General features: G+C 48.4%; 10 protein-coding genes across 10 annotated transcripts; 8 read left to right on the forward strand and 2 right to left on the reverse strand.

Moving 5' to 3' along the window:
• Positions 1-43: 43 nt before the first annotated feature.
• Positions 44-1,271, forward strand: DFJ58DRAFT_781104 (uncharacterized protein; the record flags this gene model as incomplete). Its single annotated transcript, XM_041389771.1, has 3 exons — positions 44-554; positions 607-871; positions 925-1,271. Coding segments are annotated over exons 1-2 (278 nt in total), but the record flags the coding sequence as incomplete, so codon positions are not given.
• Positions 835-2,277, forward strand: DFJ58DRAFT_715750 (ferric reductase NAD binding domain-containing protein; the record flags this gene model as incomplete). The annotated part of the gene is made up of 7 exons (XM_041384157.1): positions 835-860; positions 1,043-1,208; positions 1,258-1,322; positions 1,377-1,487; positions 1,522-1,576; positions 1,631-1,763; positions 2,270-2,277. 7 exons carry the CDS (start codon positions 835-837, stop codon positions 2,275-2,277), a joined length of 564 nt encoding a protein of 187 aa, XP_041245293.1.
• On the forward strand, positions 2,250-3,638 carry DFJ58DRAFT_905661 (laccase 4 precursor; the record flags this gene model as incomplete). Its single annotated transcript, XM_041394969.1, has 7 exons — positions 2,250-2,338; positions 2,400-2,558; positions 2,612-2,635; positions 2,766-2,779; positions 2,801-3,170; positions 3,205-3,462; positions 3,504-3,638. Exons 1-7 carry the CDS (start codon positions 2,318-2,320, stop codon positions 3,636-3,638), a joined length of 981 nt encoding a protein of 326 aa, XP_041245294.1. The 5' UTR covers positions 2,250-2,317.
• A 4,110-nt stretch (positions 3,639-7,748) lies between these two features.
• Positions 7,749-8,481, forward strand: DFJ58DRAFT_913214 (uncharacterized protein; the record flags this gene model as incomplete). Its single annotated transcript, XM_041395314.1, has 3 exons — positions 7,749-7,813; positions 7,874-8,367; positions 8,417-8,481. 2 exons carry the CDS (start codon positions 7,749-7,751, stop codon positions 8,184-8,186), a joined length of 378 nt encoding a protein of 125 aa, XP_041245295.1. The 3' UTR covers positions 8,187-8,367; positions 8,417-8,481.
• A 119-nt stretch (positions 8,482-8,600) lies between these two features.
• DFJ58DRAFT_781111 (uncharacterized protein) lies at positions 8,601-10,946 on the forward strand. The gene is made up of 3 exons (XM_041389772.1): positions 8,601-8,802; positions 8,858-10,512; positions 10,568-10,946. Exon 2 carries the CDS (start codon positions 8,865-8,867, stop codon positions 10,461-10,463), a length of 1,599 nt encoding a protein of 532 aa, XP_041245296.1. The 5' UTR covers positions 8,601-8,802; positions 8,858-8,864; the 3' UTR covers positions 10,464-10,512; positions 10,568-10,946.
• Positions 10,947-11,338: 392 nt separating this feature from the next.
• Positions 11,339-12,868, forward strand: DFJ58DRAFT_781116 (uncharacterized protein). The gene is given in 8 exon segments (XM_041389773.1): positions 11,339-11,361; positions 11,422-11,677; positions 11,692-11,706; positions 11,763-11,848; positions 11,902-11,979; positions 12,031-12,351; positions 12,374-12,635; positions 12,677-12,868. 5 exon segments carry the CDS (start codon positions 11,692-11,694, stop codon positions 12,414-12,416), a joined length of 543 nt encoding a protein of 180 aa, XP_041245297.1. The 5' UTR covers positions 11,339-11,361; positions 11,422-11,677; the 3' UTR covers positions 12,417-12,635; positions 12,677-12,868.
• A 62-nt stretch (positions 12,869-12,930) lies between these two features.
• DFJ58DRAFT_701694 (uncharacterized protein) lies at positions 12,931-13,651 on the forward strand (the record flags this gene model as incomplete). Its single annotated transcript, XM_041383607.1, has 2 exons — positions 12,931-13,158; positions 13,225-13,651. The coding sequence occupies exons 1-2, from the start codon at positions 13,118-13,120 to the stop codon at positions 13,649-13,651; spliced, it is 468 nt and encodes a 155-aa protein (XP_041245298.1). The 5' UTR covers positions 12,931-13,117.
• A 906-nt stretch (positions 13,652-14,557) lies between these two features.
• Positions 14,558-16,017, reverse strand: DFJ58DRAFT_781121 (uncharacterized protein). The gene is made up of 5 exons (XM_041389774.1): positions 15,990-16,017; positions 15,710-15,931; positions 15,530-15,658; positions 15,390-15,473; positions 14,558-15,340 (listed from the first exon to the last, which is right to left on the reverse strand). Exons 1-5 carry the CDS (start codon positions 15,990-15,992, stop codon positions 14,948-14,950), a joined length of 831 nt encoding a protein of 276 aa, XP_041245299.1. The 5' UTR covers positions 15,993-16,017; the 3' UTR covers positions 14,558-14,947.
• An 82-nt stretch (positions 16,018-16,099) lies between these two features.
• Positions 16,100-17,151, forward strand: DFJ58DRAFT_781123 (60S ribosomal protein L18). Its single transcript, XM_041389775.1, has 5 exons — positions 16,100-16,179; positions 16,236-16,322; positions 16,370-16,414; positions 16,471-16,848; positions 16,902-17,151. Exons 1-5 carry the CDS (start codon positions 16,177-16,179, stop codon positions 16,947-16,949), a joined length of 561 nt encoding a protein of 186 aa, XP_041245300.1. The 5' UTR covers positions 16,100-16,176; the 3' UTR covers positions 16,950-17,151.
• DFJ58DRAFT_781126 (MBOAT, membrane-bound O-acyltransferase family-domain-containing protein) lies at positions 17,152-19,277 on the reverse strand. The gene is made up of 9 exons (XM_041389776.1): positions 19,115-19,277; positions 18,830-19,056; positions 18,751-18,777; positions 18,569-18,695; positions 18,444-18,514; positions 18,139-18,393; positions 18,018-18,087; positions 17,721-17,969; positions 17,152-17,672 (listed from the first exon to the last, which is right to left on the reverse strand). The coding sequence occupies exons 1-9, from the start codon at positions 19,172-19,174 to the stop codon at positions 17,232-17,234; spliced, it is 1,527 nt and encodes a 508-aa protein (XP_041245301.1). The 5' UTR covers positions 19,175-19,277; the 3' UTR covers positions 17,152-17,231.
• Positions 19,278-20,732: the final 1,455 nt, after the last annotated feature.

Raw genomic sequence — 20,732 nt, forward strand, 5'->3', positions numbered from 1 at the left:
TACCGAGCGCTCTAGCGAGTTTAGAACTCTACTCTGATTCCCACTACTATCTTTGTCCCACACTAAGACTAGATCTAGCCGCACGGTTTGTTCAACGCCAACGGCCCTCGACACCACCCCATACAACTCAGTTCTATCGCGGTCTTGTTCATTACTGCGGCTTAGTATGAGTGAATGGTGCTCGCCAGTCCACAGCTGCATCTAATGTCAATGCCGCTTTGGATGCAGCGGAGCAAATAGGCTATCCCGTCAACCTTCGGTCTGCATTCACTCTTGGTAGTCTCGGTTCCTGTTTCGCCAATCACTCGCAACCTCCTCCTACTCCTACTTCAGCAACTAGTCCTCCACCCCCAGACCAAACAAAAGGCACATTCAGCGTCCAAGCATTCGTCTCGCGCGTCCAAGCACTTGTCATAGACGATCGAGCCCTAGTTGAAAGACTGATACGGTTTGCCTAAGACCTACTCAAGAGAACTTCCTCCAAGTTCGGCTGGGGAATGACGAAACGGATTGAGAGCCATGGACTCGCTCGGTTCAAGGCTCACGTTCAAAGAGTTAGCTTATTTTGTTGTCTTTCTTCGTTACTGTCGTCTGATCTCCTTGTAGTCTCGGCAGGGCGTCTCCCTCTTCCTTGACTTAATTCGCCAGGCTCGATTGCAGCCTATGGCGTTAGGCTCGTATATAACACATCTCCACTCAGAACGTTCTTTCACTTCTACGGATACTCCGGCTTCATCCCACAGCTCAGACAATACTGGACATGCGCCAGAGGAGTATTCTTCGCCCACGACTGAAAATACTTGGTTGGGCAAAATATGGGGCAGTAGGACCCCAATGTCAAGGAATACTGTGGCATTGAGGTTAATGCTCGGTACGTTTATGGTTCTTTTCATATTTTTCTATACCTAACACGACTTCTTTCAGTCTAAATCACTCAAGTGCCCTGGCATCTAAAGCTACTGGTTATCCGCTTGCTCGGAGTTAAATCAAAAAGGAGAAGACCACTACGCGGGCAGGGCAATACATCTTTATAATGCCACAGCGCTCCTGAGGAAGATTATATTTCTGTGCACATCCGTGTCGTCGGTGACTTGACCGCTGCGCTCGCCAAAGCTGTCGGCTGTAACTTTGACTCTAAGGATTCCAAGGATGTCGACGCCAGTGGTGGAAAGGTTATTGGCACGAACGCAAATCCGCCGTTCAACCGGGTGCTCCCTCGTATCAATGGTTGACGGTCCGTTTGGTAGTGCCAGTGAGGACTTCTTAAATTATGAGACTGTTTTCCTTGTTGGTGCTGGTATTGGTGTCACACCCTTTGCTTCGTGCGTATCACATCTCTCATCTACTCGATGACGACATTAACCATATCCATTCAGTATTCCGAAGTCGATCTGGTACCGCATGAACAACCTGAACAACTCCAAGCCTACCCGTCTCTCCAAGGTCTACTTCACTTGGGTCATCCGCGACTTTGGCAGCGCCGAGTGGTTCCATTCACTACTGCAGGCTATCGAAGAGCAGGATCAACATCTACCTCACTGCAAAGATCAAGGAGGATGACATGAACAACATTATAGTGCGCGGTACCCATCTTTCTCAGTGGTTTCTGTACTAATTGTATTTTCCTTAGGTCCAAGATGTCGGTGCAGAGAAAGACGCTATCCCTTCTTTGCGTGCTCCCACTCATTTCGGCAGGCCAAACTGGGACAGGGTGTTCGGTTCTATAGTTGAAAAGCACCCCGAAACTGATGTCGGTGTGGTTTGTAGCTCGTCGTTGCTTTTTAACTCATCTGCTTACCTGTCCTTTTCCAGTTCTTCTGTGGCCCCATATTTTCGTTTCGCGGTCTTCACGCGAGGACAAGATAGGTCCCGTCTGGTGGTCGACGCGGTAATTGGCAACGGTTATTGCTGCTCTACTGTTATAAGTGACCTGACAGTGACCCAGACGTTTTATCATAACGATGGTCCCTATATCACTTGGACCACTGGATTTCTCCCCCGAGCCTGATCTTCATCCTTTGTATCCGAGTTCAAGTCTCATATCCCACTCGCTGTCACCCGATTCGGGCTTAGCACCCCAAGCATGCGTATTTGGGGATCTATCTCTTCTCCATTATCTTTTGTCTGACCATCAATCACAACCTTATATCGACCTCAGCGCACGCGACGAAGACCGGCTTAGCTTGATCAGTCTTGCAATCCTAGGTTTCGGGTCTGAATCGGAAAGAGATGTCGAAGTGAAGAGTGTGTAGCGCTGACCGCATAATAGGGAGATAACTTTTCCATTTTGGTGGCCAACGAGCTCACGGATACCTCCATGTACACGGTTACCAGCGTCGTAAGCAGCGTCAAATCGTCAACATTGATGTCAATTAACTTTTTAACCTTGTTTGCCACAGCATTGGCACAGCATCCACCAGAATGGGACGAGCTATGCCGACGGGACGAGCACCGTCACGCAATGCCCCATTGCGCAGAACCAATCTTATTTGCAGTCTTTTTCGGCCCAGAATCAGGCAGGCACTTACTGGTATCACAGTCATTATTCTGTTCAATACGCAAGTATCACTCCAATCTTGCATACGCATCAGAAGACTGACCTGTGGAACAGTGCGATGGTCTCAGGGGAGTCCTGGTAATTTATGATGACCCTCATGCATCCATGTACGATGTCGACGATGGTGAGCCAGAATTATATATATATTAATCCTCTGACCATCATGCGTTGTCAGAGAGCACCGTGATCACGCTTTCCGACTGGTGAGTTTTATGAACGCTGGTGATCTGCCTGACTAAATAGCATCGCCAGGTATCACGCAGAGGCCACCGTCTTGCGCTACATCATAGGCAATGTCGCCGACTTCACGCTCATCAATGGACTCGGTCGATATGCTGGCGGACCCATGTCTGACCTAGCTGTGATCAACGTCCAGCAGGGAAAGCGGTATCGCATGCGCCTGGTTTCAATGTCGTGCGATCCCAACTTCCTGTTCTCCATCGATGGCCATAACATGACCGTCATCGAAGCGGATGGACAGCTGACCGACCCTCTCGAGGTGGATCAGCTCCAGATTTTTGCGGGTCAACGTTACTCTGTGGTTTTGGTCGCCGATCAACCGACAGACAACTACTGGATACGCAGCCTTCCTGATACAGCCAAGCCGACTACGGTCAATACTACATCCACGAACCCATTTGGTGGAGACCAATTTGCATGCTCTGATCAATCCCTCTGCTCCTGGCGTTCCAGAATATGGAGCGGCTGATATCAACCTCAACCTCGCAGTTTCCATCGACAACGGAATCTTCTCCGTCAACAACGTCTCATTCGCATCCCCCACCGTTCCTGTCCTACTCCAGATTCTCAGCGGAGCTCAAGATGCTTCTGATCTGATGCCAAATGGCAGCGTTATCATTCTCGAGGCCAACAAAGTGGTAGAATTGACATTGTCGACCACTGGTGTGGGTGGACCCTGCATGGGGATGACGGAGTGTTTCTGGAGGAGTACCCTGAAGCAAATTGTGGTGCCAAGCCACTTTTCGACGCAATCCAGCGTAAACGTGAGGGACGCGGGGAAATCACTGGACGAGCGAGTAAGAATGGCCGGCCAGAAGTCAGAGCATCCGCCTCGCGCTGAGAATCATCATGCCCTCAACAACGCATCACATTAATCAGTCTTCCTAGTAGCAATCCTCGACCCATCCCACACACATGCATTTGTAGGCACAATCATCAAGACTCACGGACATTCCACATTTGTACGCACAATCATCAAGACTCACGGACATTGCACACGCTAGTCTCTTTTGTTCAAGTCATATCTCCATTGCTGTCCTTCCTCGTAGATTTGTTTGCTTGTTTGCTGTTCGATTAGATCACACGCTGGGTGGGACTCGGATTCGATTTGATTGCAAAGCGACGCAGAACGGAATGAAACATTACGAAAGCGAGCGATGGCAGCGTACGAAGACACCGACGAAAAAGGTCTGCGAAGAGAAATCCGGCGGAACCCGAAGGTCACGTGGAACGCATCCACGTGACCGTAAAACGGCGTAAAATCCTCGACATAAAAGTAATGATGAGGGCTGCGACGATCGCACCAATCACGGCTGTCGCAACCATAGGGGTCCCTATCCTTATCGCGATCGGAACGGCAGTAATCGCGGTACACATAAAGGGAAAACGTAAGGCTCCGTTGAGTTCCTGAATGTAGCGAGTAGCTTCTTCAGTGCTGGACATTCATATAAAGCCAAAACCACGAGAACGGTCGAACTGAAAAACACGTTTTTGTGGGTTAAGGTAACGAAATGAAACTACCGTACCCTCTGGTCGTAAACAATTGCGACTTTTTCGACTCTTCCAAAGCGAGAGAACTCCTCGTCTACATATCGCTCTTGTGTCCTGATACTTAATCCGAAGATTCCCAAAACTTGGGACGGGTTGGGCGCCTTCTTCGCCCCATAAGCGCTTGGCAAAACATGAGGAGAACATGTGGAACGTACAATTGGAGCATGTGTTGACTTTTAGGAGGGGGAGACCTGCCCTTTTGAGGACTACGGTAACTGGTGCTGCGGGCTCCAGGACTTTTTGAACGAGAACGACTGCGTGGTTGGGCGGCATCCCGGTCTCTGGTTTCTGATGTAGCAGTAGCGGGTGCTGAAGCATTGTGCGCATCTAAGTAAGGGTTGAGTGAAGGAGCAGTTAACAGGTTCTTCGTCTTGATCCTAACAAAAAGCAAAAGGCTAGAAAAAGTTGCCTTGAGCACCAAAATGTAAAATGTGACGCACCGCGACAGTTGAAGTTGAAGAAAAATTTGGCGTTGTTCAAGCGTTGTTTGTCGCTTGGTTGTCTCAAGATGTTCTTCAGCGACATACTATGCAGACAAACCAACAAGTCCTGGGCTTGGAGTCTTTCATCATTTTAGAACCGACCAACTACAGGCTGAAATAACGTGAACAGAATGATATCCGCTGACATAATCCACCGCTCACAGTGACTTGATCATGTTAATTCATCTGGCACCCATTCGAAGGAACGGCCCAACCCTAGAATATTCTGCTGTCATTGCATACTAATTGGTTAGTTCAATAGCATAGTGATCGCCTTGAGATTTGGAATGACGTTCTTACTAAAGTGGGTACTGTAGTTTATCTGCTCATGCTGCGCTAACTTCAATCCGAAATTTCTCTCTGTCCTGCCATGTCACACTAATGCGCTTCACTTCCCTGTGGAACAATCCGCCCTCGATTCAGGCGCTCTCCTCACCTGGACCAAAGGTTTCTCTGCAAAGAATGCCATTGGAAAGGATGTCGTAAAGCTTCTTCAAGACGCGTTTGACCGGAAACATATTCAAGTTGTGTAGCTCTCGTCAACAACGTTGGTCAACATTCTTTCATCTGCGATCCTTCATCAGATCTACGTCTCAATTTTCATGTGACCGTATGTACTGATGAGAGAATTTCCACGACAGACTGTCGAAGCTCTTCTTTTTCGTCTTGCGGACGCATTCCTATCCTCGGTGCTATTAACAGGTATCACTAAATTAAGCCAGAACAAGGTGGTGAAACGATTGTGAACACTGCAAGCGGGGCGGTTTCATCACTACGTACTAGCCCCACGTGCACTCAGTTCTTCTCCCATTTTATTTCTCCAATTTACGACAGCTGTCTCTCAAATAGAGTTCGAGAAATAAACTGGCGCACAAACGTCTAAAAATACCACCCCGTCGGAGGTTCGACTTACCAACACCCCGGCTGTGTCTGGCGCTGGTGGATGTCATCGACTTGCCAAGCTTCAATAGCACGGCTTCATCGTACGGGTAAACGGGGTCATTTCATGCACAACTGGCTGCAGAACACGAAGCCGATGCTATTTGCTAAATCACAGCTGCTAAAGATGAGGATGTCAAGTTTATCGGCCTTGCCATTGCTGTGCTTGCTTTAGCCGAGAAACAACGTGCACGAAACAACAGGTATGGTCTACGTGGATCTTATAACCAGCCCATAACGGAGGACTTCTTGGTGTTGATAATATTTTGCAAACACTCGTTCACATGCCAGTGAGACTAACCGACTAATATTCCAGACCCTGACACCTGTCGAGGAAGCTCGTGTCAGGGAAGCTCCGAGTCATACCGGAGAAGCTCTTCGAGATCTAATTCGATTCGGCATCTTCCCTGCGGCAACCAATCATGATCAAGAACCCCAGCGGAGCCTCCGCGAGAAGGAGGCAACTAATTTGGCTATTATTCAACAGGATCCTAGTAGGGCGCTAGACAACCCCACGATGCTGTTGTGCCACTTAATGCCCAAGCTTATCAGTTCCCCCAGGCGTGTAACCCAACTATCGACGCGAGGTCGTCACAACTTTTGTCGCTTCTTCAACGCTTCATTCTTCGCCTATGGCAACCAACCATGAACGTCCGAGCGGAGCCTCCGCGAGAAGGAGGCAACTTACTTGGTTAGTAGTAATGGAGCCCATAGTACGTTTATCAGTGCCCTTAGACCATCGCACGTTTTTGTCACTCTTCATTCCTCGCTTGTGGCAATCAATATTAATCAACACGCCCCAGAGTGACGAGGCGACTAACTTGGCTAGGGCGGTAACAATTCATATAAGTGTAGTATGGTTTATTGATGGCATTCAGAGCATGTTAATGTCACCAACAGTCTTTGAACCTAATTTCCGCCTGAAGCGGCTGTGAATTGGAGCCGAGCAGCAGTGCTGCGGTGTTTACGGTATGTTATTGGCGGGGAGAATTCCAACTATCTTACTCCGAATCTTATAAAAATTGTTCTATGATTATACAACCAGAATGTAAGCGTGTTAAAGCCCTCGAACGATCCAGATCTCTACTTGTTATTTCTAGGAACTTCTTTGATCACACTGGTGCGTTCAAGTTGAATGCCTGTGTCAAAGAATAACTGGACATTACTGATACGCAATACAGCACATCCTTCTATCAGTCCGACAAACCTCATATATCAGCTTGCTCTCAATCATCGCTGTCCTATATAATGCCTTTCAATATCTTTCCCGTGGACACAGAGACCTTTTTTCAAGTGCAGCGCAGCGACCAACCACTTGTCGCATATGAGTGTAAATTACAGGAGGTCGGCTGCGGAATGTTTGTAGAGGGAACAACCAGCGCAATAGCCGCCCATCTGCGACGACACGACATCACTGGTCCAGACACCACCAGTGCAAGTTGTACATGGGGTAGCTGCTCAAAGACACTGAAGAGGGGAGGCATGACAAGACACATCCTTACTCACCTCGGTGTCAAGGTGCGCTGCTCTGTGTGCGGGGTTGTGAAGTGCCGTCGTGACCTTCTTCGTGCACATATCAAATCCTCAGAGCAGTGCCGTTTCGCATTTATCGATATCGTCCACGGGCCCGAAGGACATCTTCTTGTCCCTGAGGGTTTGGTCGCTGTACACCAAGTCTGATGATTGTCGATATATTACCTTTACATGTTTTCTGACGGACACGTTTTTATGCTAGTTAGTACTTGTTGCATACACACTATCATTCCATGCAATATGCGAAATTTTCAGCAAATCTTTTGTAACTCCTCAATCACATTACATGTTCTTTCACAAATATTCCCTGTCATAGATTCATATCTCCTCTACATGTATCTGATTTTTACTGATTTTTAGAATGATGTGGTGTGGTGTCGGAGCAAACCCAATAAAACTCGGGGTCTACCCCGTAATTTGCACAATCATTGGTCACATCCTATGAGATGTTCTATTGGAGAAAGAACGCGTACAATGGCCTGAGAGCATATGACGCGAGAATGAGAATAATGTAAGGAGACGGGGTCTATATGATGTGCTCATATGTTTTTTAACGCCAACATATTTAAAGCACATTGGCACACACTGTCCGAACCTTGCAGAATACGAGCGACGGCCCATACAAGGTGGAGCGCCCGGCGGCGTTCGCGGCATACCTGCCAACGGATGGTGTTTGCGGGTTTCATATCACAAAGTCAACGTTGGCCTCCAATTTTTCCATGGCAAACGGATTCTGGGGCATAGAGTCCACGAGCGACCCAGGCACATACGCAAGTTGGAGCATTGACTTGAGACCACCTCCACCAATGCTGATCGTCACGCGACTCTGTGCTAGTGAAGAGATGTTCCCTGGGCTGATTGCGAAGATCAGACCAGGCGGCTAGACGAAGCGGAATTGGGAAAGTAGACTCGGAGGTGTGGAATTTGAGAGTAGGACTGAGGAGGTTGCGGAGAAGACGGGTGTGCGGACGTTCACACGAAATGAACACTCGCCCGGCCACAGATAGTGTGGTATGGATTTGGAACAACGGGAAACGTACTAGTAGGGTGGGCGTATAATGAGAAGTGAGTCTTCCTGCTATCCAAAAAAAGGGATTAACTGAGTGTTCGACAGATTCTGCTGATGCTGATACGTGGCAGTCGTGGAGCAGCTAGCTGAGTGTTGCGCTAATAGAAATGGCTAGGAAAAATTAGAATCACATATGTGTCCCCTCTACAGAGTTTATATAAACTCGACACAAATGATCAGAAGGCCCTGCAGCGGTCCGGGCAGACGTGGGAACTGCAAAGAGAACTCGTTTGACTCAGTCTTGAGCGCTTGAGCGCTCTGGCTCAGCTTGAGAACTCATTCGACAAATAACCGTGACACGCTGGTTCGCTGAAACTCGTTCATCTTACGATTGAAGGGCACAGGGATACTATCCTACTACTTAATAGTGGACGCAAGTTAGTGTCCGGAATTTGCACTGAGCCCTTTGGACAACTTCGAGATTCCGAGAGGTACATTTTTTGACTGAGATTAGACTGAACTATAATAGACTGACTACTCCCGTAGCTCCTCCATGATGATGGTTTCCACTTCCACAGACATTATTCCTAGGGGCAAAACCACCCTCGTTGAGCAGTGTCGCACAGACATAGACAAAGATATCGCTGCACTAGTTGCGTCCTTGAGCATCCTTCGCTCTCGCAGGAATACTCTCGCCTCTGTATTTTCACTTCCGCCCGAGATTCTTGTGACGATCTTCACATACACTGCAGAAGATGCGAATTTCAACATTTATGCGGACATAATACCCCGCAGTACTGGTACTCCTACTTCAATGATAGTCACACACGTCTGTAGGCACTGGCGCCAAGTCGCCCTCGAGTGCCCGAGTCTTTGGACATTTATCGACCATCTCCCTGTTCCTTGGATAGCTATAATGCTTGAGAGGTCGAAGGAAGCTGCTTTGGTTGTCAAATACAGTATACCGCCCGCACTAGAATGCTACATAGTGGGGCCACTGATGCAACCTCTTTCGCAGTTGCCTCGAATCGAAGTCCTCAAGTTGCACACATACTCAAATGTTGTTCATCACGTGTTTGACTGCTTGTCATCGCAGCCCGCGCCGTTGCTTCAGCAATTCAGATACGACGTCCTGGGGAGCTATGAACCGGTCACGACCGTATCAGAGACCATTTTTCAAGGACACGCCCCCCTACTTCGGAGTGTTGAGCTGGATGGATGTCTCTTCATCTTGACATCGCGCACTTTTAGCGGGCTTCAAACTCTAGATTTGAAGCAATATGATCCTCCTCATCTTACCCTGTCGCAGATCCTCTCAGCTCTGAGACGTATGCCTGACTTGGAGCTGCTCGCACTTAGGCTGTTACGCAGAATTTCCGTGGACACCGAGCTCTTCGACCAAGTTCCACTCACTCGGTTGAGAAACTTAGCGTTTGATGGCTGCCAAATCCAAAACGCTGTATCTCTCTTCTCACATCTTGTCCTTCCCGTTGATGTCAAGATCGCTCTGTCCCTCACAGAGATTGAAAGCCCACAAAGCCTTTCTGATCTATTTTCTGCCATCCACAAGGATGCTGATGCATCTTTTCCCATCATCCGGTCCCTGTGTGCCAGTTTTTCGCACAATATAGTCGGTGTCCAATTCAGCACGTCATTGGCGCACAAATCCGAGTATTCGTTGAACATCCGTGACAGTGATATACGACTCTCCATCCAACTCAGAGGCTTCAGCAACCCTGCCATCATATTTGACATGTGTCGGATGGTCCCCCATTGCAAGATCCAAGGCTTGTCTATATCAACCTCCCTTAGGCTTTCGCAAAATTTCTGGTCTGCAGGGTTCGCCGACCTTCTGGAGCTCGAAAGTATCTATTTGAAAGGGACACCCATTTCAGGCTTCGTCCTTGCGCTCACGACTGTAGACGTGTCTGTAGCCTACCCCTTTCTCCGTACTCTGGAATTTGAGTCTATCGACATCGGATCCGATGAACATAATGGTCTTCAGGAGATTGCCAGAAGGCGAGCCAAAGGTGGTGTTGACATACAAAAACTCAGATTAACGAGGTGCTGGAATGTGACGGAAGCAAATGTGCAGCTCCTTGAGAGTGTGATTGGAGATGTTGATTGGGATCCTGTGAAGAAGAGGTGTTGATACGGCGACTGCGTTTGTCCCACAAGCTTGGATGAAGATTTGTCTGCCGGTGCGCATTCGGAGGACTAGTTTGAATGTATTACGTCTGACCAAGTTACGATCAGCCTTAGACATATACTATAGTACTATCTTTCATCTCCGTCACGGCTATCGGTCGACAGCAAGCTGTCCATTGCATCATGTTGCTGTTTGCTCTTTTGAAGGCTCAGCGCAGCGCTCATCGATCATCGATCCTCGTGTGGGTTTGGCTATTTGCAACACATGTTAGTTGATCATATATCAGTGGAAGCCAGCCAGCCGCCGGTCGGCTCGAGTCTCACGTGCGCTGATATTCCTGACCCCAGTGATGCATACATACATGGGTATCTGAGGCGCGGTCAGCCGTAGAGAGTTTTTGGCTCTTTGGTACGTGTTAATATTAGCATGTTACATGTTATATCACATATTTTGCGTGTGAAACTCAAGGCTGTGCAACTAGTACTTGAGCTTGAGTCAACGATTGACTCGGAATCTGCTCTCGTCTACATTCTTCAATACCATCAATATTAATGACGGCGGCCTAAATGTCTAATGCACAAATCGTTATGTCCAATAATGAGTTCTGCATAAGATATTTGGACATTATTGCATAGATTGCGGGCGGGTCCCTACGACAAAGACATCGAAAACTAGCTGGGCTGTCGGTGTCAAGAAACTAATTCGACATCTTGATTCTTGAAACTCGGTGTCATCGTCAGTTCTTTACTCAATTCTGTACGTCGAGTTACATAACATCCATCGATGCATCTCTAGCATAAACTGCGACCCCGGTGTCCACTCGATGCTGGATCCATGACGTGCTAGTTGTCATCTGCGCGGCTGAGTCCAATCCTTATCGTCCACCAAGATGGGGCCACAGGTATCCACATATGTCACGCATGTCATTGATCGTTGTTTTCTAATGGAATTCTCTTCGTAGCATTGCGTATAACGGATAATGAAGCCTTCGAACAGATGCAGAAGCTTTACCAATGCATTCGTGCTTTGTCGTGGCTCACGTCCACTAGTGCACCAACAAAGCGTTTATGTATGAATCCCACAAGCGTCTGTCCACCGCAAAGCACAATGCCACTTCCACCTCTGGGAATCGTATTTAGTCCAGCCCGAATGCCTACCTGGTATCATCATTACCCCAAGGAGAATCAGGCATTCACCTCAGACAAAATCAAGCAGCATAATCAACTCTCAAATGTCTCCTACCAAGGCGAGCCTAATCACGAGGATAATTTATGCACTAGGACTGAATCTGAAAATGTGTAGGTCTATGTTTGCTCTCAGGCTAAGTGCGGCGAAACTTTTACCAAGTTTGCGGAATTCAAGAGACATGAGGCTAGGCATGCAGAAAAGTACGTGTTCATTCTACATGCTAGACTGGTCACTCACATGAGCCCGCATCCAGCGTGTACACCTGTACCTTTCCCGGATGTGACTTTGCGACGCTGATAAAAAGAAGCTTCGATGTCCACTCCGCCAGACAGTATGTGCTCGTGCGTTGTCATCAACGAGTTCATCTGATTACCAAATTTAGCACCGGCGAGCAACGCTATGGTTGTCCTCATGATTGCACCTTCAGGACCCACGATCCTTCCGCCCTGACGCGTCATCGCAAAACAAAACATGGATATGTCCCTTCTCCGCGCAGCGGACGCGGCGGCGGTCGTGTTGCTGCCCCCTCCGCATCAGACAGGACCCCATCGTCCCAGCCCTCTGCTTCGTCCTACCAATCACACCCTCACAGCCTGAGCCAAGACCCGTCATTGGTCTTCTATGACCCGGTGGATAGTGAGGACGACTGTACCATGTTCAGCGAACCTGTGACGACGGCAAATGGGTGGACTGAGGGCTGCATGTGCCCCGAAATTGATGCAAAGACGCCCTTCGGAGATGTTGGGTTATGCATACAGGCAATATTAGTTTGCATCAACTCAAGGTGACTTGTGTTCGTCGTTTGTAAAACCTCCCCTCGTTATATGTGTCTATTATTTTTCACTTAAAAGCACTTTACGATGTCGTCTGAAGGCTTATACACTCTTTTATAGATGCACTAGTAGTAATACGCTCTTTTCTAAATCATGATGTTCCCCAAACATACTATGGGCCTCTGCTTCCGGGGTCCTTCCGTGACTGTAAAGGTCCGAGGACTTGCTTTCTTCCGCATTGCGCAACTAGAGGGGCCTGAATCAAACACAACCTCTGCAGCGCCTGACTCCGACTCCACCTTCGTCCCCCAGCTTTTATCTTACAATGACTGCATGACTTGTCGCGTCATAGGAAGCGGTGGGTTCGCTGCCACTGGCATCTACGCACTGAGAATGGCCCGTCCCAGCGCACCGGGAAGTATATAGTTGGCAAGAGGATCATGGGTGGGTGGGCTTGGAGTTTGTGAGATATTTGTTTTAACTCTTGTTAGCTATAGCTATTAAATAATACGCTAATTAGCAAGCTGCTATCAGGCGAGCAGTTTTATCCCGAACCCTAGTTCCCTTCATCTCTCTGCCATTAATGATGTATGTGAGTTCACTACGCCTTCGCATGTTGGCTCATTCATCTATCTATATAGGACTTACAACCCCTTCCTGATGGCGCTCGCGCCTTTCCAGCGGTTATCATAGCAAATGAAATTTCGCGCAGTCGTCAAAATTGCGGGGCTATTTTCGTAAGTATCGCAAACGGATATCGATCATACATTCCGCTCACGAAACAACTTGGAATCTTATTTTAGTTCAGACGGTCTGAAAGAAGCCGAGCACACTCCGTTGAACGCACCAGAACAAGCCCCCGACTACCTTGCGATATTGACCCATCCTGGAGTACCTCCTCGTCGCCTGGATCTCAAAGAGAACTGTATTCAACGAAACATGATTTCGGTTGAAAATGGATTGGTCAGAAACGCGCGCGTGCGCGTGATCATCGCGCTGCATCCGAGTCGTCGGTTCGTCGAAGTCCAACTTGAACTCCTTTTGAATGCATTCGAAAGTCACTGCATCCCCCGCATCGACTTTGCGTTCCATCCGAACCGTTCGTCGTGGACAGTGAATCGGAGACAGTTTCCTCTGCGACCCGCGTATGCAACTACATTTAATGGTTGTCAAGGTTTGACGCTAGCACTGCTCGACTTCCGGACGGATCCCTCTGCTCACGGTCAATAGTCGAGGGTGAGAACGCGAATAGACATTGTTTATTTGCAGAGACGAAGGACAAGATTGTGCTAACATTATATTTCCTGAGTTGCTACTGAAGGGGAGTCCTTGTATATGGTCAGATCGAGTAGATAATGAATGAAAACAGTGCTTTCATGCTATTTTTTCCGCTGCCTGTACGATTTCCGCGCGCCTACGCTGCCTTTATGCCGCCATGATACATAGCACTAACATCATGCACTGTCAATGATAGCACGTCGTCTCTCGTCAGGTCAATTCATGCATTCAATGAATCAAATAATTGCAAGTACCGGATAGTATGATGTGATATGGTTCCATCTGAAACCTGGGTGAGAAATTTCGTCGGAGATCGTGCCCGGGCATAGATGCGCACCGACACAACATGATTCTCTCTGATTTTTCCCCAATTGAGGATAACACCCCCATTCTCATCGTACCATGCCATAGCACGTGTTCACTGGGGTTGAAGTTAGCTACCACTGCCCTGATCGTGATGGTGAAATATATACAATCTTACTCTATGTCGATGCTGTTCCTTTTCTCGACTGTTGGGATCAACGCCACATGCCCTGGTGATTAACCAGCGGAAGCGGTGCATTCTAATGGTCGATAATAACTCGAATCCGGCGTAGTGACGAAACTTTTCGCTACGACGAGTTCGTGAGATTTCCGACAACAAAGCGCTGCATTTCATCAAACGCCTGCGCAAAATACACTTGGTAATTGCTTCTTGTTTGATAACGCCATACATGCCAAGCCTCCTGATTGAGCAATCATCAATGTCAGAACGAGCCGTTCAAGATAAGTAGACGTAAGTTTCGCTCAGCCTGGTTTGTGAAGCCTTCCACAAGCCTGCCAACATTCCCTTGGCTGCATATGCTGAATCGCTACGCGCAGGATTATTGTGCCTGACCTTTCTTGCAATCGCAATTCGGGACTTGCCACTCTTCATGGAAGCGAAAGTTGATAGTGTAGAACAAAATAGTAGAGCGATATGAAATGCGGAACGGATACAGGCAAATAGTCGAGGATGAAATGAACTTTGAACTTGGTTTTCTGTCTGAAATAGCGAACGCGGAAACCATGTCTTGCTTTCTTCAAGATAGGGAAGTAACGAGAACATTGCCAACTTGAGATTTGCTGGGGGATGACCGCCATGAACCTCTTCAATCACTTGTGCTTGTACGAACGAGACCTCTTGTCCATGCTTTCGCCCATCGATAACTGAAACAAAGGACCACAACTAACACACCTTCGAGATGGTTTCCGCTGACAACTGAAACATCACCAACGACTACCGTTTTCAGCCTGGTTGGAGGAGCTTGCTGCACCAGTGCCTGAAGGACCATCATAATCCTTGCGAGGGCTACTACCCCTAGGAGGACTCCTGGAGTAGCTCCCACGCCTCCTGTAATCAGGTGAGTAACGACGAGGGCTGCGACGATCGCGCCAATCACGGCTGTCGCGACCGTAGGGGTCTCTATCCTTATCGCGATCGGAACGGCGATGATCACGATCACGGTGCGAGTCACGGTAGGAGTCGCGGTAAGAGTCGCGGCCTGAACCTGAGTAGGTGTCCCTAGTCGAGCGACGATGTCCCATATATTCGCCAGGGGTTGGTGCGTGTGGTCTGTCAGTGACAGAATAGTCGACCCGAATACGACGTCCATTCAGTTCCTATGAAGGAGATCAGCTAGGAAAGCATACGCATGAAGGGAAAACGTACGACTCCGTTGAGTTCCTGAATGCAGCGAGTGGCTTCTTCAGTGCTGGACATTCTTATAAAGCCGAAACCACGAGAACGGTCGGACTGAAAAACACGTTTTTGTGGGTTAGGGTAACGAAATGCAAATGAAACCGTCGTACCCTTTGGTCGTACACAATTGTGACTTTTTCGACTCTTCCAAAACGAGAGAACTCCTCGTCCAAATCCCGCTCTTGTGTCCTGATACTTAATCCGAAGACCCCCAAAACTTGGGAGGGGTTAGGCGCCTTCTTTGCCCCATAAGCGCTTTGCAAAACACGAGGAGAACATGTGGAACGTACAATTGGAGCATGTGTTGGCTTTTTAGGAGCTGGTGACCTGCGTTTTGGAGGAGGACTACGGTAACCAGTGCTGCGGGCTCCAGGACTTCTCGAACGAGAACGGCCGCGTGTTGGGGCGGCGTCCCGGTCTCTGGTTTCTGATGTAGCAGTAGCGGGTGCTGGTGCATTGTATGCATCTGAGTAAGGGTCAACTGAAGGGGCAGTTGGTTCTCCGTATTGATCCTAAGAGAAAGGTAAGAAGTTAGAAAAAATCGCCTTGGCCACCGAAAATGTGACGCACCATGGCAGTTGAAGTTGAAGAAAAATTTGGCGTTGTTTGTCACTTGTTTGGTCTCAAACTGCGAATTCAATTTCATCTTCCGCCAAATGCCGAGAATCAAACCTTATTTACTTGTCCTGCACAGTTCCTCAAGCCTCCGTTGTCGTCTGTTCACCGTCCCCGAACAGCACAAATCGGCAAGATCAAGATGGTGAGCTGGTCGTCCCAAATAGCACCCAGATATTATACTGAAATGTGCCTTACTAGGGTATCGACCTCAGGACACACCACGTCAAGAAGGCCCAGCGGACGGCCCCCAAAAGCGAGGATCCTTACCTCCTTTTGCTCGTCAAAGTATGTGTGTTCAGTATGCGCAAAAGCTTAATCTAAATGTTATTCAGCTTTACAGATTTTTGGCTCGCCGCACAGACTCGAGTTTTAACAAGGTTGAATAGTTTCACGTGTGGTTCAGGCGTTTGACTGAAGCATGATTTTTACTCAGGCTATCCTCCACCGCCTCTTCCTCTCCAAAATCAACCGTCCCCCCCTCTCTTTGTCAAGAATTGTTAAAGAGACCACTGCCACCCCTGATCGCGACTCAAAAGTTATCGTGGTTGTTGGCACTGTAACCGATGACGTTCGTCTCGTCGAAGTGCCCAAACTTTCAGTCGCTGCTCTACGCTTCACGCGCGCAGCAAAGGAGCGCATTCTCAATGCTGGTGGTGAGGCATTGACGCTGGATCAACTCGCACTTCGTGCACCAACAGGGTCTAACACTGTGTTGCTCCGGGGAAAGAGGAACACTCGCGAGGCTGTCAAGCACTTTGGCATGGGTCCCCACAAGAACAAGAAGCCTTACACCATCTCCAAGGGTCGCAAAGTACGTGTTGATCATCGTTTTAAAGGTGTTCATATCTGACACATTTCCCTCAGTTCGAGCGGGCCCGCGGTCGCCGAAAGTCTCGTGGCTTCAAGGTATAAGAAGCTCACAAAATATTCATTGGTGGCAGCATGGAAGGCGTCGCAATATCTGTGTGGTCACATGCATTATGGGTATACTACAAACCATCTTCTTTTCATTCTGTATGCCCCGCCTATGCATTGCTTATGTTCGAGCCCACGTCTCTATTAGGAAGGCCCTGCTTGAGAAATGCGATATTTAGGACTGAAACATGATCCAGAAGTTCGAGACAGTATGCAAAATCTTGATTGAACATAAGTATCAATTGTCGGAGCCCGTCTAAATAAGTACCCAAACTCGGCCTAATCTTTCATCCTGTGTTGCAATTCCCTCAACTCTTCTGCTACGTCATCTAGAGGTGGTGGCATAACGTGGGATTCGGGTGTCACGACCTTCTCAGCGACTTTTCCTTCCTTCTTCTGTAGAGCCTTCAAAAATTTGGAGCCACCAAGCCAGAAGAAAGCGAGTGTCGAGCCAATCATCCAAAAGCCGTACCAATGGAGCCGACTCCAAGCCTCGATAGAATCGGTGAAAGTTAGCAGCATAAACGGCGCCGCCACGTAGTTGAGAATGAGGATGCTGACGAAAGTTCCAGTCAAATCATAAATGCGTTTCGTGATTGTCGTAGGTGCTCCTGGAGGGGGGAGGACCAAAGGACGTATGTTGGCACGGCAGAGGCGGCCTGCGGTAGTGATGAATCCACCGAAGAAGAACGTCAGATAGTAGCCCGTCGCAATGCCATGCTACAACAAAATCAGCACAAATCATGCGTAGCATACCCAAGCACCTACCCAGAAGGCGCTCGTCGCGAAAGTCAACATGCTGCTGCGGAACCCAGGCTTCTTCCCTTTGGGAGTTACACGTTTGTATATGCATTCCCTCAGCCAGATGTTCGTATTGATGTTCCATGAATCGAGCAGAACTTTGAAGTTCGAAGGGAGCTCGATCTCGAGGATTTTGACGTTGGCGGCACCTTCCCATGTGGATTCGCCTGAAGGGCCATACCCAGTAAACCCTAATCCGGTCAGGATACTTGCACCCTGGTTGCCTGCGTTAGAATTGCGCCTACGATAGAACACGAAACGCACCTCCGTGAGCGTCCAAATCGCATAGTACTTAGACCGCTCAATGAAACCAGACAATTGGAAATATGCCATCCTTTAGCCAAATACGTCAGAGAAGCATTCAATTGAACGCATTGAGACGGACCTATAGAGAAATCCTTGGGTCATGAACCATGGGGCGATCACGATGCCGTAGTAGAATGAGGGACTCAAAACCACAAAGATTCCCAGGAAGACCAAACCAGTCAACATCTTGCGATATGCGACTCGCTTTCTGCCGTCTGGAATGGACCTTGTTGAACTGGGACTGCGCTTGCCTTCGAAGAGTGATTCGTCAATCAAGGACATGTACGACGCGTAGTCAAGATATGGCCCGACTAGAACACCCGGGAAATAAAAGCTACATAAAAATCTGTCATCTGTCGACAAAACACATCGACTAAGACTCACGAATAACCAAGAAACTCGAGTAGTGTGGGATATTTCGTGACGCGCTTTTGTAATTGCCATTTGTCTAGATTCTGAATTTGTGTGATTCAATTCAGGAGACTTTTGAGCGTGCAGTAGGGGCTTACTCTAGGAGCCGTTCTACCATCCCAGACATTCCATGCAAAAGTCGTGAGTTTCATCGTGAGCACCATCTGAGGCCCTGTCACTTCGAACGTTTCATAGCTTAAGTCGTAAAATGCCCGTATAACGTGACTTGGAATGGGTATATATCAGCCTCTCGTCCAAACATGTCTTATATATTCCTTACTTGACTGTGAGATGACCCATGACGAAGCTGCAGAAAGTCCAGTGAGCAGGCATTTCCCGAGTTAAGAGGGTAAACATACGCGAAAACTATCCACGGCATGTTGGGGCCTTTTACATTAGCCGCAATGTAATACGTTCCAAGAACACTCCCTAATAGCTGGGTAAAGCCCCATGGCAGATTCAAAACTGGTATGAAAAAGAAAACTGAGACGAGCAGATTGAAGAGATGCTTGAGATTGGGCTGAGATGCTGGTATACGAATGAAGAGACTTCCTAGGGGGCATGCTATTAGTAGACATGAGATGAGCTAGCATTTTTTTTCAATCGAGTTAGCCCTATATGTATGAACCAAGATTGCCCCCAACCTTGATCTGGTCTACGGATGCACCGATGGCAGAGGCGAGTGGTACAAAGAGCGCATCCATGACGAGCAGGCCACAAGCTGGAAGGACAACGAAGGACAACCAGGCAACTTGAAGAACCAGAGCAAGCTTTTTGAGGCCAGGTACGTATATACTTGAAGCAATAGAGTAACCCAAAAGCGGCATTCTTTCTATAACGGCGTACGGCATGTATTCCCACGCCAATGTTCGACATTAGTAGGCTGTTACTAGGTCTACGTACAAGTTGTACAACCAAGCGTATTTACAACCAAATTGGCCACAAGGCTGAGAGTTTATCGACAAATTTCAGCCGTTCCTGTCTAAGACCACCTAAGCCCTACGTGCCTCGTCCGACAGAACCCCCAAACGTTCACTACCAGCGTGAAAAACCAGCTACGACCTTTCCGCCGTGTCTTCTGCCAGCGTTGCAGGTGGGGCATGCCTCTCGCGATAATGACCACTCGGAGAAATGTACGACGAATGTATCGACGTCCCAGCGTTTGGTGGAATGGGGGCAAGAATATTCAACTCCGAGTTGTCGCTCGTGTGCAGCACACTGAGCCTTTCGCCAAATACTGCAAAGTGGTTGTTCGTTGCAGGTTCACTGGTCCGTGAAGAAACGGCGAAAGACCCATCTGCAAAAGGGTCTGATAGCACCTCGGTCGTCGGCTCCGAACTGTCCCCTGGGGAGCGGCATCTTGACCGCCAATCAAATATCCTTCCCACAAGTGGGGGAGCACGAGGGCGTCTTTCTAGCGTGACTGGTGTTGAGGCTGGTGGAGTTGGGTTTTGCATCGACCACTCTTGGAAGCGCATTGACCACTCTTGGAAGTCATGGTTCTCATGACCTGGTAGAGGCTGGAGGAGCAACTCAGCCTGCCGGCGCCGGCGAGAGCGAAATTTGTGGATTATTACGGCGAGGGCGACAAGAAAAATAACTCCAAAAACAGTTCCCAATATCAACGGAAGAGGACTTAAACGAGAATAAGCAACAATTCGTCAGACTAGATACGCGTAAATGCTCACCTGGACTTAGATGTAGACGGAGCAGATGTAGACGGAGCAGATGCGACAGTTCCAGTGGGCGAAGCTTGAACACTCCCAGGACTAGTGCTCCCCAATATCAAGGGAAAAGGACTTCAACGAGAATGAGCAACGATTTGTCAGACTAGATACGCGCAAATGCTCACTTAGACTTAGATGCAGACGGAACAGATGCGACAGTTTCAGTGGGCGAAGGTTGAACACTCCCAGGACTATCGCTATCCAATACCAAGGAAAGAGGACTTCAACGAGAATGAGCAACAATTTGTCAAACTAGATACGCGCAAATGCTCACCTAGACTTAGATGTAGACGGAGCAGATGTGACAGTTTCAGTGGGCGAAGGTTGAACACTCCCAGGACTAGTGTTCTCCAATGACACTGTTGTGTCATAAGTCAATGCGGAGGTGATGGTCACCACCACCGAGACAGTGGCAGAGGTTGCAGAAGAAACTGAAGATGCGACATCATTACCATCATTACCATCATTACCATTATTACTATGAGATGTAGTCTGAGGAGATTGACCCTCATCAGAATCATTATTTCGTATGACC

The sequence above is a fragment of the Suillus subalutaceus genome, assembly GCF_016647625.1.
Source record: "Suillus subalutaceus strain FC151 chromosome Unknown DFJ58scaffold_36, whole genome shotgun sequence".
Lineage (NCBI taxonomy): Eukaryota > Fungi > Basidiomycota > Agaricomycetes > Boletales > Suillaceae > Suillus > Suillus subalutaceus.

Coding starts and splice junctions, on each gene's coding strand:
- DFJ58DRAFT_781111 (XM_041389772.1), top strand. CDS start 8,865: ATGATGATGGTTTCCACTTCCACAGACATTATTCCTAGGGGCAAAACC.
- DFJ58DRAFT_781116 (XM_041389773.1), top strand. Junction 11,849..11,901: donor GAGGCTAGGCATGCAGAAAA/GTACGTGTTCAT, acceptor GCCCGCATCCAG/CGTGTACACCTGTACCTTTC. Junction 11,980..12,030: donor GATGTCCACTCCGCCAGACA/GTATGTGCTCGT, acceptor TACCAAATTTAG/CACCGGCGAGCAACGCTATG.
- DFJ58DRAFT_781121 (XM_041389774.1), bottom strand. Junction 15,659..15,709: donor AGCCAACACATGCTCCAATT/GTACGTTCCACA, acceptor TATGGGGCAAAG/AAGGCGCCTAACCCCTCCCA. Junction 15,341..15,389: donor TTCAGGAACTCAACGGAGTC/GTACGTTTTCCC, acceptor TCTCCTTCATAG/GAACTGAATGGACGTCGTAT.
- DFJ58DRAFT_781123 (XM_041389775.1), top strand. Junction 16,323..16,369: donor ACCTCCTTTTGCTCGTCAAA/GTATGTGTGTTC, acceptor AATGTTATTCAG/CTTTACAGATTTTTGGCTCG. Junction 16,849..16,901: donor CCATCTCCAAGGGTCGCAAA/GTACGTGTTGAT, acceptor CATTTCCCTCAG/TTCGAGCGGGCCCGCGGTCG.
- DFJ58DRAFT_781126 (XM_041389776.1), bottom strand. CDS start 19,174: ATGGATGCGCTCTTTGTACCACTCGCCTCTGCCATCGGTGCATCCGTA. Junction 19,057..19,114: donor CATCCGTAGACCAGATCAAG/GTTGGGGGCAAT, acceptor AAAAAATGCTAG/CTCATCTCATGTCTACTAAT. Junction 18,515..18,568: donor ATGGTAGAACGGCTCCTAGA/GTAAGCCCCTAC, acceptor ACACAAATTCAG/AATCTAGACAAATGGCAATT.